General features: G+C 41.9%; 1 protein-coding gene across 1 annotated transcript in view; it reads left to right on the forward strand.

The window, feature by feature from the left end:
- The first annotated feature begins 798 nt into the window (after positions 1-798).
- Positions 799-24,870, forward strand: part of LOC125295569 (oxysterol binding protein) — a 29,429-nt gene continuing 5,357 nt past the window's right edge. Inside the window, 15 exon segments of the mRNA XM_048244895.1 lie at positions 799-1,026; positions 2,127-2,297; positions 5,580-5,788; positions 8,682-8,844; positions 9,529-9,640; positions 10,180-10,378; positions 11,436-11,550; positions 11,805-11,862; positions 11,963-12,130; positions 12,964-13,209; positions 13,552-13,672; positions 14,214-14,317; positions 15,136-15,231; positions 15,482-15,669; positions 21,168-21,397. Coding sequence (XP_048100852.1) covers positions 2,164-2,297; positions 5,580-5,788; positions 8,682-8,844; positions 9,529-9,640; positions 10,180-10,378; positions 11,436-11,550; positions 11,805-11,862; positions 11,963-12,130; positions 12,964-13,209; positions 13,552-13,672; positions 14,214-14,317; positions 15,136-15,231; positions 15,482-15,669; positions 21,168-21,397 — 2,143 coding nt within the window. The 5' untranslated portion in view covers positions 799-1,026; positions 2,127-2,163.

Consider the following 24,870-nt stretch of genomic DNA (forward strand, 5'->3'; position numbering starts at 1 on the left):
TTACCCAGCTTAGACCGTCTTTAATTTAATACCACTACAAACATGATTTGTTCATTTTTGTCTATTTTTGTGGTTACCTTTTCACACTAAAACGGTCCTTTTGTCTAAAATTACAAATAAAAATTAAATAAATAAATTGTAAGATGTTTTTAAATCCTAAATAGATAGATAGATAGATAGATAGATAGATAGATAGATAAATAGATAGATACTTTATTGAACCCCAAGGGGAAATTCAAGAAATAGATAGGAAATTAGCCTACAACAGCGTAGGCTATGTAGGCGGACACATTTTTTCTTGGTTCTCATAGTCAAGGGGCTGCTATGACATTCAACTAAGGCCTTCCTACTTACTTTAACACAATAATTGTTCCTGGATTACAAATTTCCCAAGATGCTATGCAAATTGCAAATGCATTTTGTAGATTGTGGGGTAAATGTGGGGTAAAGACGATATGGTCCTCGACTTCTGAAAATGACGTCTAGACATTTGAAATGCATGATCTATGGCAAAAAAAGTGACCAAAAAAAGGGTCTGATTTTTTTCGGACTTTTCAGATTTTCTGAACATTATTAAAAAATAATTTGGACAATATCTGACATATTTAGAAATTTGTCAAAATCTGTCTTTTTTCCTGACCCCGGACCTTATGTGAAAACTAAGAAAATCTGAAAAGTCCGAAAAAAATCAGACCCTTTTTTTGGTCACTTTTTTTGCCATAGATCATGCATTTCAAATGTCTAGACGTCATTTTCAGAAGTCGAGGACCATATCGTCTTTACCCCACATTAAAGTCAGACTGAAAAACTATTTGACTATATAGGTTTTGACACAATAATATTTAACTAAACACGATTAAAACCTACGAAAAACGAAATCACAGGAAGGGATTGCAAGGAGAATGTGTCTCATTCCTGGAATGGTGTGGGCGGTGTAACAGTGCAGGGCAGTCTGCACTCAGAATTGCACGCGAGTGGACATTACCAGGCTGACTTCCTTCTTTCCACGGGATTGTATGTTGACAGGTAAGTGGAAATGGCAAGCCTCAGTTACATCAAATATGATGTCTTATGAATAAACTTCGATTATTGGAGTCCTCCCTTAATGTTTGCCGCTGAATTAAGTCAATAAACAGAACTGTCAACTCCTGATAACCCAGGTTGGTAGCTAACTAGCATACTGTCAATTGAAATGTCTCCATCTAGCTAGAAGGCACATTAGCTAGCAAGGCAGGGAGCAAGAACCGGAGCTAAGATGACCTCGGTGCTGTAGTGCTAGTAGCCAAACAGTTACCAGAAAGCTTACTCGTTGGAATGCAACGTTAACTTCAATAAAATTAATCTGTACTCAAAGGATTTTAACCAGACGTACCAGCAATTTAGTGTTATAATTGTTGAGAAAATGTAATTAAGCCTTGATATTTTCTGCACACACCGACCTACATTGGTAGCTGACGTTATTAGGTTGTCATTGCCGCTAACCCCCTGTACTGATGTACTCTACTCCCAGGCCTGGGACTTTTTAAACAGGCCTCACCGCTTGTTCAATACAAATGTTTCCCCTGGTAGATCATGACAATAATCGAACGACACTCTCAGTGAATTAACAGTAAAACTTAACGGACCGTTGTATGCGTTCACCTACCACACACGTAAAGCTCATTCGCATCAAGCGAATAGTTAACGTTAACCTAGACATGGCAGAAATGTCGCTCGCTAGCCATGTTGATATTAGCCGTCTTTGTACACGTAGGCGAAATTCTGTAGGCAGAGAAGTAGATGACCATCAAATCCTTCCATCCACAGGCTATCCGTTTAGCATTTCTTGCAATAACAATATAGGTATTACAAAAGGTTTTCAGTTAGCCAATGTTGTTAATCAAGGGATAAACGTGTCACAACAGTTATTGGTTGTGAGATTTTCAACCTGAAGCTGAGCACCAAAGCCGACTGCTGTAACATTATCATGGTTTTAAGGAAGGTGCTTGCCACGTAGAATTGTTACCCAGGAAATTGATTGGAGTAAGGTGGTTGAGAACGGGCTTTACATTTGGTAACCGATAGATCTTAGTGTTACATGGAAACGACAGTCAACGAGCACTGTTTTGGACACTTTTATTTTGCAGGCCTCAAAACCACATTGTGAAGCCACGGGCTATCGTGATGTCGGAGCCCAAGGCGCCCACTCCGACACCAGGAGACACTTACAAAGGCTGGCTTTTCAAATGGACGAATTACATCAAGGGTTACCAGCGACGATGGTTCGTTCTGAGCAATGGTTTGCTGTCATATTACAGGTAAGTAAAATATGAAATACATTGCGTTGTTTATATTAATAACAAGGAAAGTGTAAAGCTTTATAGACAGCGAGTTTAGCAACACGCCATTTGTGTGGTCTACTTGCGGTCTATGAGTTTTTCCTCATATAGGATGGGTTTGCAGCTATTATGTTTTGTCACCTTTGTGAAATTGTGTGTTAGTGTGTCTTCATGTGAAGCCAGGGCATTAAGAACTGCATCTTGTTGTGTTGTAACACAAATGCAGTTTGGCTAATAATGGCATTTTAGTTGGTCGCATAGACTTTGCTGAAGCAGATGTCCTCAGCTTTTATTTGCAAAGCAACAATATACAGAGTTCCGTGTCTGCATCATTAACTCTGTCCAGAAACAGCAATTGACAGCTTTGCTTGCAAAATAGTCTATTTTGCCATAGCTGTAGCTGTTTTGCCAAGTGACTTGGACTGCCAGGCAAAATCTATACGGCCCTCTGAGTCTGCTTGGCATATTTTGTAAGATCTAGTTTGTACAGTATCATGTGACTACAGTCTTAAGTGGTCAAAGTAGTTCAGCAGGATCTAGAGCTTGTTTAGATGCTCTTCCTGCTTGGCATCAGAGCTGCGACTCAACTCTTGTGTACAGTTTCAGTGCTTGTTTGTCTGGTTGGTGCTCCAGTTTGACTTACATGACTTACATAACTTAAATAACGTTACTTGCTGCAACATTATATAGAATGGTTTCACCTATAAAGTCAAGTAGCTCATTGCATCACATACTGATGAGCTATCTCTGTTCTGCTTAACTATTGCTTAATGTGCTCCTTTCTTTTTTGACTGTTGTGTTAAGAATGTTCCACTATCTCAGCAAGTTTTAGGCACTTTGGATCCTGTGTGTACAAGGCTTTTCTCATTGGCTGATTAAGTGTGAGAATTGAATTGAGTACTGTAGTGCTCCTATAGTTGGAACTGTATCTTGCTTTCAGTGCTCAGGTTCAGTGTCCAGTCATCTGCATAATTCAGTCCAGTCCTTAATTGAGCCACTTTAGCTTGTCCCCTGTGAATGCTGGCGCTGGACAAGTTTGTGTGTCTTGCTGGCATGGAACTAATGTGGCCATTGAGTGATGTAGCTCTGTGAATTTCTCCAGGGTTGGCAAAGATGGTTCACATGCTATATTGCCAGTGTGAAGTAGAGGAAGAGTAGGCCAGGGCGATATATTGAAATAATCGGATAAAATAGAATGTTAGAATGTTTTCGACCGTGAGAAATGCCTATAGGGTCATTCCACGTCAATTGAACCAGGGCCCACGCACTTGGGTCTCAAAACATTCTGAAAAAATTACCAGGTGTACCTACGTGATTACCCAGGAGACACACTGTAAAATTACTCTTAGGTAAGATCAATACTTTCCAAGATATGGCCAGTTTTACAGAGGGAGGGGGGTGTCGATTTTGGTCGGTCTCTTTTTTTTGTCAAAGTTCACAAGCCCACAGCGCAAGAACTAAACCATGTAGGAGGCTCACATTTTGCATGCTGGTACATAAATAAGAATAGTATGTAGCAAAATCGTCATGTTTGGTCTGGATAATCCTGCATGGTCATAGCTGTCCCTCAAAGTTGATACAAGTTTTATTGGAGTTTTTTGCTGGGCTCTGTTTAGGCCTTCAGAAGACATATTTGTACTCATCATAGACTCTTGCTTTATTTTCCTTACTGAGATAAGTAGAAACACTCTCACAAAAAGCAATGAACAGAAAATAAATTCCTTCAGGGTCTGGAACAGCAAACCTTACAAGTCTGAAAAATCATTTTGGTTCTCATTTTCAGAGCACCCAAACACCTTGTGGGAATATTTTTTTTCTTTTTTTTTTTTTTTTCTTTATTCTCCATGAGCCTTTCTTTTTAAAAACACCAATTTGACTTGTCTTATGCAAATCTTTCTTTTTCACTTTCCACCCTGAACATGGGCAAAATGCACCATTGAGATCAATATGTTTTGTATAGAGCTACCACAGGTTACTCTATACAACCACAGGTGGCACTGTGGTAACTCTACACAAAACATATTGATGTCAATGGGGCATTTTGCCCATGTTCAGGGTGGAAAATAAAAAAGAAAGATTTTCATAAGACAAGTCAAATTGGTGTTTTTAAAAAGAAGGGGTCATGGAGAATAAAGAAAAACATATTAAAAAATATTTGTATATTCCCACAAGGTGTTTGAGGCATCTGAAAATGATAACAAAATGATTTTTCAGACTTGTGAGGTCTGCTGTTCAGACCCTGAAGGGATTTATTTTCTGTTGTTTTCATTGCTTTTTGTGAGAGTGTTTCTACTTATCTCAGTAAGGAAAATAAATCAAGAGCCTATGTTGAGTACAAATATGTCATCTGAAGGACTAAACAGAGCCCAGCCAAAAATTTTGATCAACTTTGAGGGACAACTATGACCATGCAGGATCATCCAGACCAAGCGTGACGATTTTGCTACATACTATTCTCATTTATGTACCAGCAAGCAAAATTTGAGCCTCCTACATGGTTTAGTTATTGCGCTGTGGGCTTGTGAACTTTGACAAAAAAAAGAGGCCAACCAAAATCGACACCCCCCTCCCCCTGTAAAATAGGCTGTATCTTGGAAAGTATAGATTTTGCATAAGAGTAATTTTACAGTGTGTCTCCTGGATAACATAGGTACACCTGGTAATATTTTCAGAATTTTTTGAGACCTAAGTGTGTTGGCCCTGGTTCAATTGACGTGGAATGACCCTGTATCAGAAAATCAAGTTTTCAAAAATTTTGATATTTCTCAGCTGTCTCTCAAACATCAGCGGCAACACCTGTCTGGAGTAATCATCAGTTTACAAGACTCTCTACTGTTTTGGTGGTGACTTGCCGAGCTATGCTGAAACACCATGCAAGCAAATATAGATTACCGTAATGCTTACTAGCCTAGGTCACTTGAGTAGGCAGTCTAGGTTCTGAATAGATCTTTACCTACTACTACTGTCAGTCATTAAACATTGAACTAGCACTGCATCAGCTTTCTATCATCAGGATATAGGCCTATCTATTTTCATGTGCCTCGTTATCCTTATTAGCCTACATTAGGAATAGACCATGTTGTATTGTTATTGATATCCCAGTAAAATTCCTTCACATTATTGCCAATTTGTCATAATAGTGATATTGATGATATAGTTGATGACGTGTTTATATATCTATATCTTATCTCACTGTGAACCATAACAACCTGCTCTGCCTTTGATATTTCAGCTCCATTGTCTGTCTGTCTTCCCCTGCAGGACCCAAGCGGAAATGGGCCACACATGCCGTGGTACCATAAACCTAGCCACGGCCAACATTGTTGTAGAAGACTCCTGCAACTTTGTCATCTCCAATGGTGGGGCACAGACCTACCACCTGAAGGCCAGCTCTGAGGTAGAGCGCCAGCGATGGATCACCGCACTTGAACTGGCCAAGGCCAAGGCTGTCCGGATGCAAGCAGAGTCAGGTCAGGAACTGGGCTGGGTGGGGTTGGGGGGGCAGTTAGACATCAATCAACACAACTTGAATTTGATGCGCAGAGTGTTTTTGCGCTCATCAGTGCTCATCTATTCAGGGCTTGACAGCAGGGCTTGAAAACGAAATAATTTTTCAAACGTTCCGTTCCGAACGGTTCAGGTAGGCCTATGTTTAACGTTTTCGTTCTTGCATGCGTTCCGCCACCAACATATCGGTCCTGAACCGTTCGAACGCAAAATATCGTTCGTTCTTAAAGTTCCGGCAGTGTTTGGCGGGCCTATCAAGTCTATTTTGTGGACTTTACCTTAGAATAGACATACTCATTATTTCCTCTTGATTTAGCCTATATATCGTAGCTATGCCCAAAAATAATAAATCACAGGCTGCATCCAAAACATTCAGATGGGCTATCCATCCCATAGCCTACAGACTTACTATAGGCCTAACCTATGCCTATAAATAATTTCTTATCAAAAATATTTCTGGATCGTGCTAAACTCCTTACCTGGTTGTAGCCTAAGTTTTATCCATATGGAGATCTTCAAAGCCTTGCGCTATAATTCCAACCCTGTTTATAAACGAACCTGTCTGTTGCTGACAAGGCCTATCTCAAATTTCCTGTTTAACTCTTCTACATAGAATAGGCTATAATTAAGCAAAACATTTCAAATCCGACTTTAAAAACGACAAAGCGTGGACAGGCAAAATAGGCTATTACACATAGGCTACAAACAATTTCCAAATCAGTTTCAGTAGCCTACGCTACGAGGTATAGGTTACATTACAACAGTAAGACAAAATATACACATTTGGACCAAAGGTCCATTTATTCTTTTTTTTTTTTTCAAACTGCAGAAATCAAATTATTAGGCTGTTAAGCCTACAGTAGTTGGCTACATAGTGGCTTGTTATCTCACATTAACAGTGTAGATGCGGGCTTGTTTTAGCACAACCAGAAATAGTCTCCCTGACATAGGATATGCTTTTCGCGAGAAATTTTATAAAATATATAGAGAACTAAAAAAAAACGTTATTAACCGGTTTTGTGGATTTCAGAATAACGTTTCTGTTCCAGAACAGTTGAAGACCATTTTGTTTTCGTTTCCGTTTCCGCTCCTCGTAAAATTCCGTTCGTTTTCGGTTTTCGTTTTCGTTCCTTGAACCAGTTCGGAGCCCTGCTTGACAGTGTGTCTATTTTGCTTGTATTTGCGGGTAAGAATGTCTGTGGGTCTGTCCGAAACTGAAGGCAACTGCATCGCTGCCATCCACTGTCTATCAAGTTACTTGCCATAGTAACAGGCATCAAGGTACCAGGTATTAAATTAGTTTTGGACGGCCTATCAAGATAGCAATACAAAAAGCAGTTGCCAGGTTACCGACAGCTGATTTAATCTGTACTCTAACCTCCACCATGTTTATCAGCCAATGGGTCCTTGGCCTGAAAAACATTTGAAGAGATTTGTACAGTATTAGTCCATAATAAAGCTTCAACAGACTAAGTACTCTGGCTATTCGGAAAGTCTACATTTCTACCACAGGTGTATTGCCTCTATTCCTGTCTCATGTCAATGCTTCAAGTCAAGTCAAGTCAAGTTTATTTATATAGCGCATTTCATACACAGAGGTCATTCAATGTGCTTTACATAAACAAAAGCAAACAGTAATAACAAATAAAATCATAAAAGGGCTTCTTCAAATTCTTTTAGAATTAACTTTATTTTACTCAGGGTACCGCATGATTCAATTACCGCATGATTCAATCTCTGGCTACCTTTTATATGGATTGATTATTAACCACAAGACCACAGACATCCACAAACTAAGGACTATTACTGTTCCTGAATCTACAATCTACAACATCAGGAGGGAAAGATAATTTAATCTCCTAGACTCTGGAACTAGACAGCGTTTTATTTTGTTTACCTGTAGCTTTTTTCTGTGGCTGCAGTTCTGATATTGGGTGTTGGTTTTTATTTCTTCTTTTTGTCAACTTGTATAGTTTGCTATGAAATTCGGATCTTTCTGGGACCTATGCGATTTTAGGTCATGACGCTGTTTCTGCGGATTCGGCAAACTGTATCTAGTTGCCTGCTGCTGACCTATTTATTTATATTCTAAGAGTTGATAGACTCCTCCAGGTTGTATACTATCACGTAGTGTTGATATGGTCACAGTGCTTTCTATCCCTGATTTATTGGGTGACCGTGCAACCTTTGAACTGTAGCTGAGATCTGAATGGTTGTTCTGTATTGTTCTATTTAAAGGTGCAATGAAAACTATAGAATATTATAATTTTATTAGTACTATAAGGAAAACCACTTGGTGTTTCTCAGTTTCTGGTAAATACCATCTTGGATTCAAGTCATTGTTAATCAGGTTATTGTAAACAAGTAGTTTTCTGTCTGGTGCTCTTTTGCCGGTCGCATTACAATTGAAATGGCACTGACAAGCCAAAGGAAGTAATGTCAAAGGTAATGGATAAGGGACAATGTGTGCTATCTGGAGAGAAAATGGGTAGTAAGCAAAGAAGGTAATGAATTGTAGTGTAGTGATAGTTGGTGTAATCAACTATTTTGGTTTGGCCACACAGCCAACATGTTGAAGTATGTTGTTGGTGCTCATATCGGCCAGGCACATCGGCAGAAATGTCCATATCGGCTGATGTCGATAATTAAGTTATGAAGCTTTTATCGGCAAATACCGATGTCTGGCCGATATCATCGTGCATCCCTATGTGTTTTCATTCCTTTTGAAGTTAAAACAGCTTTATCTGTCACAAGAATCAAACTGTAAATATTTACACTGTATGTGTTACCTGGATATGACTCCTCGTGGTTTTTATTTCTTATTTGTCCATACATTCACTCTCTCCTCTGCCACAGATGACTCTGGCGATGAGTGCTCCATGACTCCTCCCCCCGCCGGTCAGAGCGGGTCGTCACGGAACTCTGAGGTTCAGTCCACGTTGCGTACACTCGGCAGCAAGGTGGAGGACCTCAGCACCTGCAATGACCTCATTGCCAAACATGGCTCGGCTCTGCAAAGGTCCGTTATATTTCATTTCTACTGACCGCCAGATGCGGTGTTTTCAGCACCTGGATTTACATCACATTCACGTGCAGGAGATGGTAATCCAGGTGCTGAAAGCACCACCTCTGGTGGTCATCCGAAATTCATAGAACCGCGGTTACATACGTAACCATCGATTTAGTCTCCTGGTGTGTCTTTTCTCACCATATCTTGTCATTTTGGCCTGGGTGTTAACTGCAGCTATCAGCGCGAGTTGGGCCAGAGGGCTTGTGGCCACAAAAAAAAAATGCAAAGATGCAGCAGCTGTAGCAAATCCTGTTTTCACTGTGTCTGTTTTATACACCTAGGGCCTGTTTCCCATACACGGATTAAGACTAGTCCCAGACTAAAAGCTTTTTTCAGTCGAGCTTTTAATTCAAAATCTCTTGTCTAGAACAAGAATCGATCCATGTCGGGGAAACGGGCCCCTTGTGTAGTTGTGAACTTATTTACTTTGGGGCCTCCAATCAATTCTTTCTGCAACCAAATGCAGGAAATGGGTGGTTTGCGTGAAAATGTGTTTTCTTTCATTTTTGGAAAAGTCAACATTTTAGAAATTGAAAGATTACATGTTCAGAGGTGATTGACAGGTAGGGAGAAAGATGTAAATGCAAATGTGTGTGGTTCTTTGAATGTTGCCTTACTGTTTTTCTCTCTCAGGTCCCTGTCAGAGTTGGAGGGAGTGAAGCTAGGTGGAGAGACAGGTGATAAGATCCGGCAGGTGACTGAGAGGGCCACTCTCTTTCGCATCACTTCCAATGCCATGATCAATGTAAGTCACGCCCGAATGCACCAGACTCATGCTTCCGTACCTGTGTTTTCACTCCTATTAAGGATGGTACCAACTCCTTGAACTTAGAATGATATTGATATTAATAATAAAATAATTTGCTCTCATTGAATGAACTTGGAGGACAATTACAAAGATAGTTTCCATGGACCCTCTAATAGCCTGTATCATATCACCTCTTGTCTTATGGGTTGTGGTAGTGCAGTGGCCTGGTTTCGAGTTCCGATCCCACCGTTTTTAGTCCATGACTCTTTGGATAAAAGCTTCTGCTAAATACCAGTCACTTCACTTATACTTCCTTATCATCCTGTTTTATCCAATGAGAACACTCCATCCTGAGCTCATCCATGCAATTTTAGATCCTGAGCTGTTAAAGAGGTGTTCGGACACAGCCCATCATTCCCAACTTCATGAATGGACAGATGTGACACACCAGGCCACACCAGGAGCACCCTCTTCTGTGCACTGTAGGTAGTTCACTCTCAGTCCTGCGCTAACTCATTGTGTTTGTCCATGTGCAGGCCTGTCGGGACTTCCTGGCTCTGGCTCAGGCCCACAGCAAGCGCTGGCAGAAGGCCCTGCAGGCTGAGAGGGAGCAGCGTGTGCGTCTGGAGGAGACGCTGGAGCAGCTTGCCAAGCAGCACAACCACCTAGAGAGGGCCTTCAGGGGCGCCACCGTGCTGCCGCCCTCACAGAGCAACCCCGACGCAGATGGCAAAGGTAACACAGGCGCCTAGAGCTTGCCCAAACCGATACTGCCCATAGAGGAGGTCCACATAGCATGTACTGTGAAGGAATGCCATTACACTACGTAGTACTGCAATACACAGGAGTTGCTTACTCTTAGCTTACTCTTTGTTTTTGCTGAGACTTTCTGTGCAAAAGTGTCTGTGTCATGTGAATCTCTAAGTAAAGACTGTTATTTTTTTTTAAACTACATAGTTTTGTCTGCCCCCTCATAGCCATTTACATCTCTACATAAATGGCAGTTGCTACCCACCTGGAACTGTAATAAATCGAATCCGCTATAATTAGCTGAAACATGAAATTAACAAAACTCTCATTATATCAGTAGTTCCGCAGGCTCTATCAGTGGCACCCCATATAAAAGTATCTGTTGAATGAATAATGACAAAGATGTAATAGATTTAGTTTTTTCTTTATTCTGAGGCCAGATCTTGCATACACATGTGTCCATATAGACAACATGTTGGTGCTGCATGGATAGAACTGTGTGGATGAAGGCATTTGCGTCATCCGTATTATGTGCAGGCCACAAACAGACTTTGTTTGCTGAAGTATACTTTTGGTTTAAGCGGTGTAATGGCTGTCCCAGCAGGATGACATCATGGAGAGGGCCTTGAGAGACATAAAGTGCTGCATCATGGAACAACCACAGCACTAACTGTCAAGAAAATTACTCCTCATTCAGACCACCACTACTTAACCGCCACTACTCATTGCAGATTGATTCCTACAGCAGTGGAGTTCTACAGTATGTGACAGAATGATATAATTTGGTGCAGCATCCTATGGTGAAACTCATTAGAATGCTACAATGCTCTGTGTAGATGAATGCAACCCAGCTTTGCGCACAGTGGGTCTTCTCACAGTGTTTCTGCCTTGAAAATAAAGAAGGAAGTTGACTATAGCTCATGCACACTGTTGGTGGACAGTTCTCTGCAGCTCATGTGCACTGTTCCACATAGCTAAATATTCAATATCTGTCTTGGCCTCTCTTAACCTCTTAACCCCATTTGCTTTCTTGCTGTGTCAGGACCTAGCTCAGGGAAGGGAGATGCCAGTGACGAGGATGATGAGAACGAGTTCTTCGACGCCATGGAGGACCCTCAGGAGTTCATCACCGTCCCTGCCGACCCCAAATACCACAGGTCTCCTCCCACTGTCCCTCTCTCTGACAGTCTCCACACTTTTACCCCACTCTTTCCTCTCAGTTCCTTCTTGTGGTAGTGAGTTTGTCTTATATATGTGTCTTACTGGACCTAAGTGTGTGCCCTCTGTTCCCCCTTTCTTCCCTTTTCTTCTTTCCGGTCTGTCTGTTTTTTCCCCTCCTCCTGTCCTGTCTTTTTCGTTTCCCCTTCTTCACCCTCTTCATACTCTCGCTCTCTCACAACTTTTCTGTCAGGAGATCGGGCAGCAATGTCAGCGGCATCAGCAGTGAGCTTGGAATGGATGACCAGTCGGTAAGCGTTTGGATGTGCGGTCGCTAAATCACGCTTCAAAATGAAAATGCACACAGAAGTGTAATATTAGCCATAACTCTCGCTCATTGGCTATTTGCAGATAGATGAACAGTCGTTGGCGTCCAATCCGGATTCCCCTCAGTCACAGGAGCTGGAGCCCGTGAAGAAGAGGCGGACACGCATACCTGACAAGCCCAACTACTCTCTCAACCTGTGGAGCATCATGAAGAACTGCATCGGCAAAGAGCTCTCCAAGATCCCCATGCCTGTAAGACACGGCGCTCTTCTCTAAGCACTGTATTATGTATGGTTCTCAATGAGACAGCCAGTGGCTCCTTTTCTAAAGTAGAACTGCGTAATCAGATTGTCTTGCTGTGTAATGTTACTTTATCTTGTGCCATGAATAATTCAGTAGGGTTATATGTGTATTGATTTGCTTTTATAGTAGAGATTTAATAAATGTGAGGATCCTTCAGTTCATAGCCTTAAAAAAAAGTAATGATTAAGTGAACTTTTAGCTGTGGAATTGCCTGTAAAATTAGCATTGTTTATTTTGTTTTCTTGTTGTACTAGACATCTTGTTAGTTGATGGTTGTGTGTTAAGAAAAAAATCCTTAATCATTAACAATTATCGTAATGAATATAGAAGATGAGTATTTCGAAAAGTCTTTGGACCTCTTGGGTAAAGCAGATTTATCATTTCAGACATCCTCTGTTGTTTGTTAATGGGATTGTAATGCTTTGAGATTAGAGAGATAGCTGTGTAGAGATGATTAGGCCAGAGTGACTAATGACGTATGGATGCAGGTGTACATGAGGACTAGGAACAGAAAATGACTCGCCAGTGTCGATTCCACTAATCCCTCTTTTACTTCTCATCCTTTCATTTCTCTTCACCCACCTCCTTTTTAATCTTGCACTCCTTCAATCTTATCTTGTGTCCCTTATCTCCCATCCTTCTCTCTCTCTCCTCTCTCTGTCCTATTATCTACTCCTTGATTTCTGTTTCTTCCTCTCTGTTCTATTTCTGTTTCTTCCTCTCTTCCTCTCTGTGGTGCCCTCCCTCCTCCTCTGTCCTCCTCTATCCTCCTCTGTCCATAGGTGAACTTCAACGAGCCCATCTCCATGCTGCAGCGGCTGTCTGAGGACCTTGAGTACTCGGAGCTGCTGGACAAGGCAGCTAAGTGCCAGAGCTCTCTGGAGCAGCTCTGTTACGTGGCAGCCTTCACCGTCTCCTCCTACTCCACCACTGTGCACCGCACGGGCAAGCCCTTCAATCCTCTGCTGGGGGAGACCTTTGAGCTAGACCGCCGCCATGAAAGTGGCTACCGCTCGCTTTGTGAACAGGTGCGTTTTTTAGGGGCACCCTCCTATATCCACACTTGTTCAACTATTGGTGTGGCCTTAGCATAATGGTAACATGACTAGTGACTAAGTCATCTTGAAAATCTATAGTCTATGATTGATGCTGCCACTAAGGAAATATCTTTTTTGTGGTTGAAATTGATGATGCGAAGCAAAGGCTGCATCAGATTCGATCCACTAACCGCAACCACTTCCTGTAAACGCCCCAGCTACCCGAGTAGTGCACTGAGTGCCTGCGTGGGAATCAAGACTTCTGGCTGATAAAGCCTCTGAATTGAAAATTGTTCCTCTTGTAAACGCCCCATTGAATCTGTTTCTGCATAGGTGAGCCACCACCCTCCAGCAGCGGCCCATCATGCCATCTCAGACCGAGGCTGGACCCTTAGACAAGAGATCACACTTGCCAGCAAATTTAGGGGCAAATACCTCTCCATCATGCCTCTGGGTGAGTGTGTAAATGCCTGTCTGGGTGTGGATGCTCGCACTGGGTCTAGAACTTAAGTTAGGCCCATAATTTTGGGTCCATGAGACCGAACGATTGCCACCACAGTTTTGCTCTGAATGATCCATATTTTGAGACCAACAGCATGTGACTGCCCTCAGAGGACCTATAGTATCTAGCTTCTCTGGAGAGACTATTCTCTTCCAGGGGTGCCTACAGGAACACATTTTACACACAGACAACTAACAACCCACCCACCCTTAAAATAAGAAGATTCAAATGACCTTATTTAATGGTTGTCCCCATTTTTAGGGTATCATGTTAGAACTGGACTAATACCATAATTTCATGATGCATTATATAATGCATTTATAGGCTACATTGACTTTGTAAAATGTACCTTTAGTTCAATGTGTATGTACAGTATGTGACTTAAACAGCGTTCTGTGTTACAAAATCAGTGAAGAAATGTTTTATTAAGCACAGTAATATAGGTAGATGTTCATGCTTTATGCCTAAGGTATTCCTCCCTCTTTTGTCATAGGCTCCATTCACTGTATTTTTGAGAAGAGTGAAAATCATTACACCTGGAAGAAAGTCACCACCACTGTGCATAACATCATAGTTGGCAAGCTGTGGATAGACCAGGTGAGTTTGAACTCAAACTCTTCAAACTCCTTTTTAGATCTTGTTGCATCTGCTTTCTAGGTGCAATAATGTCCCTTAGTATTGATGAGAGAGCCTCCATCTCTGACACCATCTCATTACTTATATAAATCCTGTGCCACGGCTGCAAATTGCTATGTAGTACATTTAGCTAAGGTAGAGGTGCACACATCCAAAACGCAGGTGCAGGACAAAAGGGTCAGACAATCAAAAAAATAAAATTGAATGTCCGCACACTTGCTCCCATTTTGCTTTATCTTTTATTTCACCAAGTAAACGTTTTCGAGCTACACGCTCTTCATCAGACAGAATTTTATTTTTTATGTAGTACATGTTATGTATTATGTAGGCAAATTTGATGTGCCTCCATGTTGATTTGTTAAATGTCAACATTACTTTGAGGCACATCATTACTTTAGCAACTAGGGGTGTAACAATCCACTCATTGTTGATTCATTAACTAACAAGCTACTCTTTATGGAGTCTACCTAAATCCACATTCAATGTTTGTTTGTTGAGTACAGTATGACTTGAGTATTTGACACGTTCTTATAAAATGTTCATATTGTAGCCGATGTTTTCCCCCCCTAATAGCAACCAATGTAAGACCAAAAATGAGAATCGCCACCCGGTCATACAAATCCGATCCGATTTACTAGCAACATATAATGTGAACAGTCAATCAAGAAAGTCAGATTCTGATATGCAATGACGCGTGGTGTCATATTATAATTATAATAATTTCAATTCAACAAATGAATTTCTTGATGTTCTCCCCCACCCCACCCTCTCTCTCTCAGTCAGGTGAAATAGATATTATTAATCACAAGACTGGAGACCGCTGTCACCTTAAGTTTGCTCCATACAGCTACTTCTCCAGAGATGTGGCCAGAAAGGTGAGCCCCTGGCAGGAATTACAAGAAAACATGCTTTTTAAGCTAATGGACAACATCCCAGTCTTTGAAAAAGTTTGGTGTATCAGGGGAGCTGTGATTACAGTTGATAAGGATTTGATGTTTAAGATCTCATTTCTCATATAACCTGACATGGTGTATTAAAGGGTTTTTTAAAAGTCAATCATTCTCTCTCTCTCTCTCTCTCTCTCTCTCTCTCCCCATCACTGGCTGCCTCCCTCCCTCTGCGCAGGTAACGGGTGTGGTAACAGATAAGGAGGGCAAGGCACACTATGTCCTCTCGGGCACATGGGATGAAAAGATGGAGTTCTCCCGTGTCATGCAGAGCAGCAGGGGAGGCGAGAACGGCACAGAGGGCCGCCAGAAGACCGTCTACCAAACACTGAAGGCCCGCGAGATCTGGAGAAAGACCCCACTGCCGTGAGTGTGTGTGTGTACATAATGCAAGCATACATGACACAATGTGTCTGTGAAGTCAAATAAATTGTCACGTAATTGGCACATTTCAGTTGTCACGTAATTGGAGTTTCTGATTTTGACATTTCCAATCGTTAAAGGAAAAAACAGCAAGGTCGGCGTCTGCGCCTACACTTTTGACCCGTGTATTGCTTGGTCCGTCCGCTCCCAAAAAGTAGTGATCACTTAAGGTAATGAAAAAAGGAGGCGCACACAAGGCTTGTGGAAAAATGTGTATTGTAGCCGAAAAGTTACAAAACAAAACAATACACATTTTTCCACACAAGCCTTGTGTGCGCCTCCTTTTTTCATCACCTTAAGTGATCACATTTCCAATCGGAACACTTTGAATAAATAGTATGTTGGTCATGATAAAGGGATCATCTGAAAGCTTGTTTTATGGTCTTTCATAATAACTTAATTTTTCAAAAAACATTTATGAATGATTTCACAATAATAATAATTGGGCCAAGCAGCGAAGCTGCGTGGCAACCCATAGTGATTCTAGCTTTTCCTATTATTATTATTATTTAACATCTTTCCTCTGCCATTGAAGTCTATGGCACCCCATAGAACCGTCTGGTGAAAAGTTGTGAAATTTGGCACACTTCAGGGCTCTACAGTGCGCCCATTTCACTCGCACATAAGTAAAAATGATGCCGTGCGAGTGCAAAAAAATATTTAGGCGCACTGGTGCGAATTACTTCTAACCATGTCAATGTTTGTCTACAAAATACACCGCAACATCGAGAAACATTACTGGTGCAAACCATAGAATCACGTCGCAAATGCAGCATAAAAACTACACCTCCCATCAACCCAGTTTCGTGTTGTGACTCGCTAGTAGTCGCTTCAAATCCAAGAGCGCGCAGAAAAAGCGGAAAGTTAGACTAGCCAGCCAAGATGCAAAGATTGAAGAAATTAGTTCTTCTATCCAATCAATTCATTGGATATAGGAGGAACAGGATGAGATTCTGAGAATGCAGTGAGAGAAGGAAAGGTAACCTAACATGCCTTTTAGCCCAGTTGACGTATTGGCTGCAATATGCAAAATATAGCTGTAGCGAACCGGCACAAAAGTAGCCTCCCGTAATACTCCCATTTTATTCAAAGGTAGAACGCTACTGACAACTCCAGGCTTCCACGCATTAGTGTTGCACGGTGTATCGATACTAAAAAGGTATCACGATGCCTTCACGCAAAAAACGATACGATTTCCGACGTTTTTAGAATCGATACTTTATTAAAATAATAACGTTCTGTGTCTGTGTGAACTGCTGCTCTCACTGCTCCTTGCACGCATCTAGGCAAGTGGGCGGTCAAACAGGCAGCTCTGAGTGAGTGAGCTGCAAGCAGCGTCACCATAGTTCTTTGCCGACAGTCCTCGGCCTTGTGGATAAAACAAAAGGTGATGTGAAATCTGGAACTATTTTGGATACATTGCGAATAGTGAAGGCAAGCCATCAGGTACACAGAGGCCAGTTTGTAAAATATGTTTCAAAGTCATTTAAAAGCAGTATGCTACGCATGGAACTTGGCTAAACACCTCGCAGACATATCCCAACATTTTTAAAGAGTTCAAAGAACGACAGGTTAACGAATATGCTATAGAAAACACAACTACATGGTTAGTGCCAAGTTCTTCTCTTCTGTTTTGTGAAAGTGAAACGAGTATGGTTCTCTGGGATAAAGCGAACCTTCCTTCATCAATGAATTTTGACGAGACATAACGAGCTGTAATCATAGGGTGCTAACGTGATGAAAGCGCAATGTTCACGCCAGAATAACATTACCAACACTACCAAACAATCTATTTCATACTCGGTCAGTACTACTGGTAATTTTTGTCATGGCATGTAGACTGCAATTTGTTCAATAATTATTGCCCAGATGTAGGATAGGCCGATGGGCTACCGAAATCTAATTAAAGCCCACAGCATATTACCATCATAATAGCGGCTTATTGTTACGTGGTAGCAAATCATGTTATCAAAGAAATAGACGTAATGTAATGCACACAGATATATTGCAACAGGTAATGGTGTAGGCCTATCTGACGAAGACCTGAGTCGTTGGAACGTCGTACTTGTACACTGGGCGTAAAGAAGACTATCCTCACATTTTTCCCTTTGCAACTGTCAATGAAATCCCATGAACACTGGAAGGCCTAGGGTAGCCTATACTGTACATCAGATGGCCTAAAGATTAGGCATAGCATTCAGTGATTTGCATGCAGTAATATCAACACTGACCTTGATCTAGCCTAGTTTGGCTATTTAAAGCTACTTTATTGCCAAAACACAACACAACAAATGAACTATAACAAACAATAAAGGCCTTAATCACACAAAGTAGGCCTACTATTTTACTGACTAGAAAAAATAATAATTATGTAGGAAGTTTAGAAGTTTTAGAACCCAGAATTGACCTGCACACTACAAAAGAGCACCGAATTCAACACAAATGACTCAATACACTTGGAGGAGGTATGAGTCCTTTCTTTTCCAGATATCTTAGGATTTCGCTGTAGTATCGTTTCAGTATCGAGCATCGTGATGTTTATGGCAGGTATCGTAATCAAAGTCATAATTTTGGTATCGTGACAACACTACCACGCATGCTTGTTTGTTTACACCGAATACAAGCGCAATTCTGAAAAACTGAAGTGCAAAACGAAAGTAGGCCTAACGTTTGCCTACTGCCCCCATCAATGCAGATATTTCAAATAAAAACTAAAAGTATAAAACATATCCTTGATTAGCCTATGTTGGGTTTTGTGGAAGAGAAAATGGACTGTTTTAGTAGTAGTATTAGGCAGTATGCAGTCAGAGGTCACCATGGGCATATTTGGTTTAGCTATAGATGGATTCACAAATAAATAAATTGGCCTACATTTGGCAGGATACTTGATATACAGGCTAAATGCAATATATGGCAATGTATTATATTATTTTACATTAACAAAATGTAGGAAAATAGAACAGACTGAAAATAAAGTAGGCACTGATCTTTAAAATCTTGTTTCCTGTAGCCTAAATGTTGTCAGTCATTCTTAATATTCGCAATTGGTGCACTGGCATGTTTAACTGTTAGCTGCAGTATAATGTTAGATTATGTGTAAGTTAAGTACAGAACTGACTGTGTGCCCAAATTTTTGTCTGTGCTCCTAAATTTTTTAACTTGGGCGCACAAGTGCTCCTGAAAAAAAATGTTAGTGTAGAGCCCTGCACTTATTCTACTCATAGCACTGATCACTTTCATCAATGTATAGACCTCAGATCTCTAGCGCCACCAACAAGTCAAAACTCATCAATTTTTTAACATTAATGCAAGTAGCTCCGCAATACTTGGACCTATGAAGCTGAAACTTGCAGAGTTGATTAAGGCAAAAGGTACGGCCCCACCCACCAATTTCCAAGACTTTGCCATGCTTGCTGTAGCGCCACCAACAGGCCAAGGTGCAAACTTTCCAAAAGTTTCACGGGTCTCAAAACTTCTCACGAAACTTGACACACATGATCTTCAGACCAAGCCTCACAAAAGTTAGAAGATTTTTTAATTTCAAAAGTGTCGGCAGGTGAGAGCCAATCAAATATGGCGGCAAGGCCGCCACACAGGAAGTCGGCTCATATCTCTTCAGTGCCTTGACTTATAAATTCCAAACTTGGCACATGCCATCAGGGCATGGCCCTGACCACACACACCAACGTACATGCCACTAAGTCTTACCCTCTAGTGCCACCAACAGTTAACATTTTTGAAAGCAAGAAAACCTTCAGAGACCAGACACTTTAACTGATCTTGACAAGAATTGGCACATATGATCTTTAGACAAAGCCCAACAAAAGTTACTGGTCAGATTTTTGACCACTAGGGCGGCGCTAGAGAAACAGGAAGTGAACTCGCAACTCGGCAACCCTTTAACAAATCCGAACCAAATTTGGTAGGAGGCGTCAGGGCATGGCGATGATCACGCACACCAATTTCCACACCTTTGGGTCTAAACCTCTCTGCGCCACCAACAGGTCAAAATTCATCATTTTCATCAGAGTAACAGGAAATGAGCTCATATCTCAGCAACCCTTTCATGTATCGAAACCAGTCTTAGTACATGGACTCGGGACCACATTCTTAGGACGCACAATAAATTTAGTCACCATTGACCACAAGGGGCGCTAAAAGTAGCCACACTTTCTCGTATCGACACCAAACTTGGTACCAAACTCGGGACCACATCCTGAGGATGCACAATAAAATTATTCACCGTTGACCACAAGGGGTGCTATAATTAACAACACTTTCTCGTTTCGACACCAAACTTGGCAATGGGCAAGTGGTGCTGTAGAGACCTTTAGGCAATTTGCAGGCGAAGCAGTTGAGACCTCGGCAATGTCAAATTTATCTCCCATCTCGGCGGCTCAAGTATCTGCAACGACGTTGGCCCCCTCATTGTACAATAAATTTAGTCAACGTTGACCACAAGGTGCACTATAATTAGCCACACTTTTATCGTATCAACGCCAAACTTGGTACTTAGACTCGGGACCAAATCCTGAGGACGCACAATAAATGAAGTCACCGTTGACCACAAGGGGCGCTATAATTCGCAACACTTTCTTGTATCGACACCAAATTTGGTACATGGACTTGGGACACCATCCTGAGGACACCGAAAAATCTTTCGACTTTCGACCACTAGGGGGGCAATTAAGTTACAGGAAATGAGCTAATATCTTGGCAAGGCTTTCAGATATCGGAGGCAAACTTGGTTCATGGACTCGGGACCACATCCTAAGGGCGACAATAAATTTAGTCACCGTTGACCACAAGGGCTATAAGTAGCCACACTTTCTCCGTGTCGACATCAAACTTGATGCGTGGGCTTCGGGACAACATCCTGAGGGCGCACAATAAATTTAGTCACTGTTGACCACAAGGTGCACTATAATTAGCCACACTTTCTCGTCGACACCAAACTTAGTGCGTGGGCTTCGGGACCACATCCTGAGGAGGCACAGTACATATAGTAATGTTTGACCACTAGAGTGGCTAGAGGAACAGGAAGTGCTGATGCATGTCAGTTGCAGTGCAGTGCAGTTCAGAGACCCTGGGCAATGGGCAAGTGGTGCAGTAGAGACCTTTAGGCAATTGGCAGGCGAAGCAGTTGAGACCTCGGCAATGTCATTTATCTGCCATCTCGACGGCTCAAGTATCTGCAAAGAGCTTGGCCCCCTCATTGCTGCTTGGCAGCTATATTAATAATAGTTTTATTATTTTGTGATCGTATCACAAGGTTCCGTTTCTGTAAAGCATATCCATAGAAGCACATGGTTGATTACAAAATGTTTCATCCCCAGGCATGGCCCTAAATGAATGCTTTGCTTTTATTACCATGAAACCTCCACCATGTCTCGTCATCTGTCCTCTGCTCATCCTCACCCCCTCTGCTCACTGTGCTCTAGGGAGGGGGCCGAGAACATGTACTACTTCTCCACACTGGCACTGACGCTGAACGAGTTGGAGGACGGAGTGGCCCCAACGGACAGCCGGCGGCGGCCGGACCAGCGGATGATGGAGCAGGGCCGCTGGGAGGAGGCCAACGCCGAGAAGCAGCGGCTGGAGGAGAAGCAGCGCACCGTCCGCCGCGAGAGGGAGAGAGAGGCGGCCCGCACAGCCAGCCCAGCTGAGGAGGGTAAGAAGGAGAGAGAGGGTTGCAGTGAGTGGAACGAGAGTGTTTTTTACCCCCCCCCAAAAAAAACCTCTCAAGTTGATGTGTGAACTTGTCTTTATGTCTGTCTGTGTCGTTCACCCCGTCCGTCTCTTGTCTCTGTCTTTCTCTCTCTCTTTCAAGCTGTCATTGAGGACTCCATTAATGACACGCCTTTGAAAAGCAAGTACTTCTTTTCCTTTTTGCCTCGCATTCTTTTTGCCTTCTTCATACACATAGGCATATGTTTGCACAAGAACACACACACCGATCCAAGCCTACATTTGACAAGAACATTTTCCCTCTTATTATTCTCTCTTCCAATAGTTTTAGTACTATTTATATAGGAGCAACACCAGCCATTATGGTATTAGTTATTATGGGTCTAAGAGTCCAGCTCATCACAAAAAAACATTGAGCTCGTTATCTCTCCAGAGGATGTGCCGCAACTGGACAACTGGTGATAAAAACTGTGGAATTTCTGTATATATATATTTCTTAGTTGGCAGTGGCATTTTGATTTTAGGTCATTTATCCATTTTTGATTTTTCCATATTATATCCATCTATCTACTGTAGCTGATGGAGAGGAGATTTCATCTGAACCTATTGAAACCTCTGAGAAAAGCAAGTATTTTCTCTTTGCCTGTTTTAGTTCTTCACCTTTGTTTCTCTACTAGCCTCAGTTCTTCCTCCCAGTCCAGTTCCTTATCCCTCTCTCTCTGTTGCTTCTTCAGCACTCCTCTCATGATTATCTCTCCCTGTATCACCCAGCATACTGCCCGATTCATCCACCCATCTCTCCCTCTGCACACCTCTTTGCCTGTGTTCCTACATACTGTATGTTGAGAGTGAAGCAGTTCCAAACCATACTATGCCTGACTTGGTCTGCGACACACACACACACACACACACACACACACACACACACACACACACACACACACACACAGTGATCCAGTGTACCTCTGACCATCTTTACACCTGATTTAAAATGTGTCTTTGGCAATATGATCAGGGTGGACAACGCAAACTACAAGTGTAAATGACCGCTAAGCCATATTGTGGTCCTAATATGGTGATTCGTGTTGTGTTGGCCACATCTGGCCATATATCTTTTGTTTTATAAAACCTAATGGATGATCAATTGTTCATTGGACAATTCTAATGGAAAATATAGCTGCAAGCAGCAATGAGGGGGGCCAAGCAGTCAGTTCAGTAGTCCAAATTTGTCATGTAACTCAATGCGGTTGCATCAGGTATATAGCATTAAGCAGTCACAGCAAGTTCCATGCCAAACAACCCAAGATTGGCTGAGTTACAAGGTAATTTCCTGTTTGGCGGCTTCGCCACCAATTTCGATTGGCTATTATGGCCAAATGGTTTTAGTTCGAAAGACAAAAAGCAATGCATTTGTGAGACATGCTCTGAAGATGATGTGCATCAAGTTTGGAGTCAATTGGACAAAATTTGTGACTTATGAAAACTTAAGTGTTTCTGATAAAATTCAATATAGCGGAAAATCCATCATGGCGGAAATTGACATCATAGGGTGCATTGAACTCAGCTTAGTCCAAGGACACCAACAACACTTGGTTTTTGAAAACTCAGAGCGACAGGTCAAAGGTTAGGTGCGTGAACGCACATCCAACCTGGAGTGTATGAGGTGCCGACTTAAAACTTGATGAAATTTATCACAGGACTGTCTCTAATCAGTGTGCCAAACTTCACAACTTTTTACCAGACGGTTCTATGGGCTGCCATAGACTTCCATGGCAGAATAATACACTTCAGCAGCTACGGGCAAAAAAAGGTTTTGCTAATTACAACGCTCCCTAGCGGTCAAAGGTTACCAGATTGGTTGTGTGTTCTCCCAATTAGGTCAGGAGTCAATGTACTTAGTTTGCTCACCAATTGGTTTTGATAGATGCTACGGATGCTGAGATATGAGCTCACTTCCTGTTTGGCGGCTTCGCCACCAATTTCGATTGGCTGCTACGGGCAAACGCTTCCGTCAATTGTTATGGAAATCAAAGCACTGATAAGGCATGGTCTGAAGATGGTCTGTGATCGGTGAGGATCCGATGAAATTTGTGACCTAGGGAAATTTGATAGTGGTTTTGATTAAATCCAATATGGCGGCCAAATCAATTATGTTGATGTTATGAATTGCCATCTGTCGACATAAGGATCTTCCACGGTATTACCAGACACCACTAGTACATTGTAATTCTAGGCACAACAGCAGCTACAGTCCAAAAGGCATGTTACTGATTTACAGCGCCCCCTAGAGGTCATAGGTCACCAAATTTCTAGAGCGTTCTCCTGATGGGGTCATGGGTCCATATACCAAGTTTGGATTTGATGACTGCAAGGGTTGCTGAGATATGAGGTCACTTCCTGTTTGGCGGCTTAAGCGCAAATTTTGATTGACTGTTACGGCGACGGTAATACTTCGAAGGCGAAAAGTGATAACTTTTGTGAGGCTTGGTCTGAAGATGATCTGTGTAAAATTTGGTGGGAATCAGAGAAAGTATGTGACCCTGATACATTTTAAGTGTTTTTGATGAAATCCAAAATGGCGGAAAATGGCGTCATAGGGTGCGTTGAACTTCGGCTTGGTCCAAAGGATTCCAACGATACCTGACTTTTGAAAATCGGACCCTCGGGTCAAAAGTTACGTGGTGAACACACTTCCAACTTTGGCCTGTTGGTGGTGCTAGAGGGTTCGAGTTGCCGACATGAAACTTGGTGACATGAATCATGGGACCGTCCCCAATTAGTGTGCCAAATTTCCCAATTTTTTACCAGACGGTTCTATGGGCTGCCATTGACTTCCATTGCATATAATAATAATAATAGGGAAACGTAGAAACACAATGAGGTCCTCGCAGCTTCGCTGCTTGGCCCCCAATGACATAGGCGGTAACAAAAAATCTGAACACTGTGTATGGTCTCCTGGACATAGTATGGAAGTATGATAGACATGGTGAGGTGTCTCTGTTTATCAGTGAAGTCATATTTTATAATCAAATGTAAACAGGGTCACAGAGACATAAGATGCTGCTATTTTTTACTGATTGATCCAAAGGATCCAAGGGATTGTTTTTCAAACCAGACCATGTATATAACAGGTGCCAGGTTCAAGGCTTACCCATGTTTTTCATTAAAGGGTAAAGAACCCCTGTCCTGTCATTTTTATAGTATGCTTTTGCCAGTTTTTTACTTTTTGCCATATTTTACTCTGTTTTCCTGCTCTGTACTAGCCTAATGGCACCAGACTTGCTCAGTTGTTGTTAAAGAGTTTCCAACCCTAAAATTGTAATAGGCGTAGACAGTGAAATCACTGGTCCAGCCTAACCAAAGTTAACACAATCACATTGAACAGGGATTCCTAACGTTACATCCTACTTTACCTAACCTTTACAAGCTGATAATAAACCACATCAGCAGTCAGGA

Source organism: Alosa alosa, chromosome 1, assembly GCF_017589495.1.
Source record: "Alosa alosa isolate M-15738 ecotype Scorff River chromosome 1, AALO_Geno_1.1, whole genome shotgun sequence".
NCBI classification, from domain to species: domain Eukaryota; kingdom Metazoa; phylum Chordata; class Actinopteri; order Clupeiformes; family Clupeidae; genus Alosa; species Alosa alosa.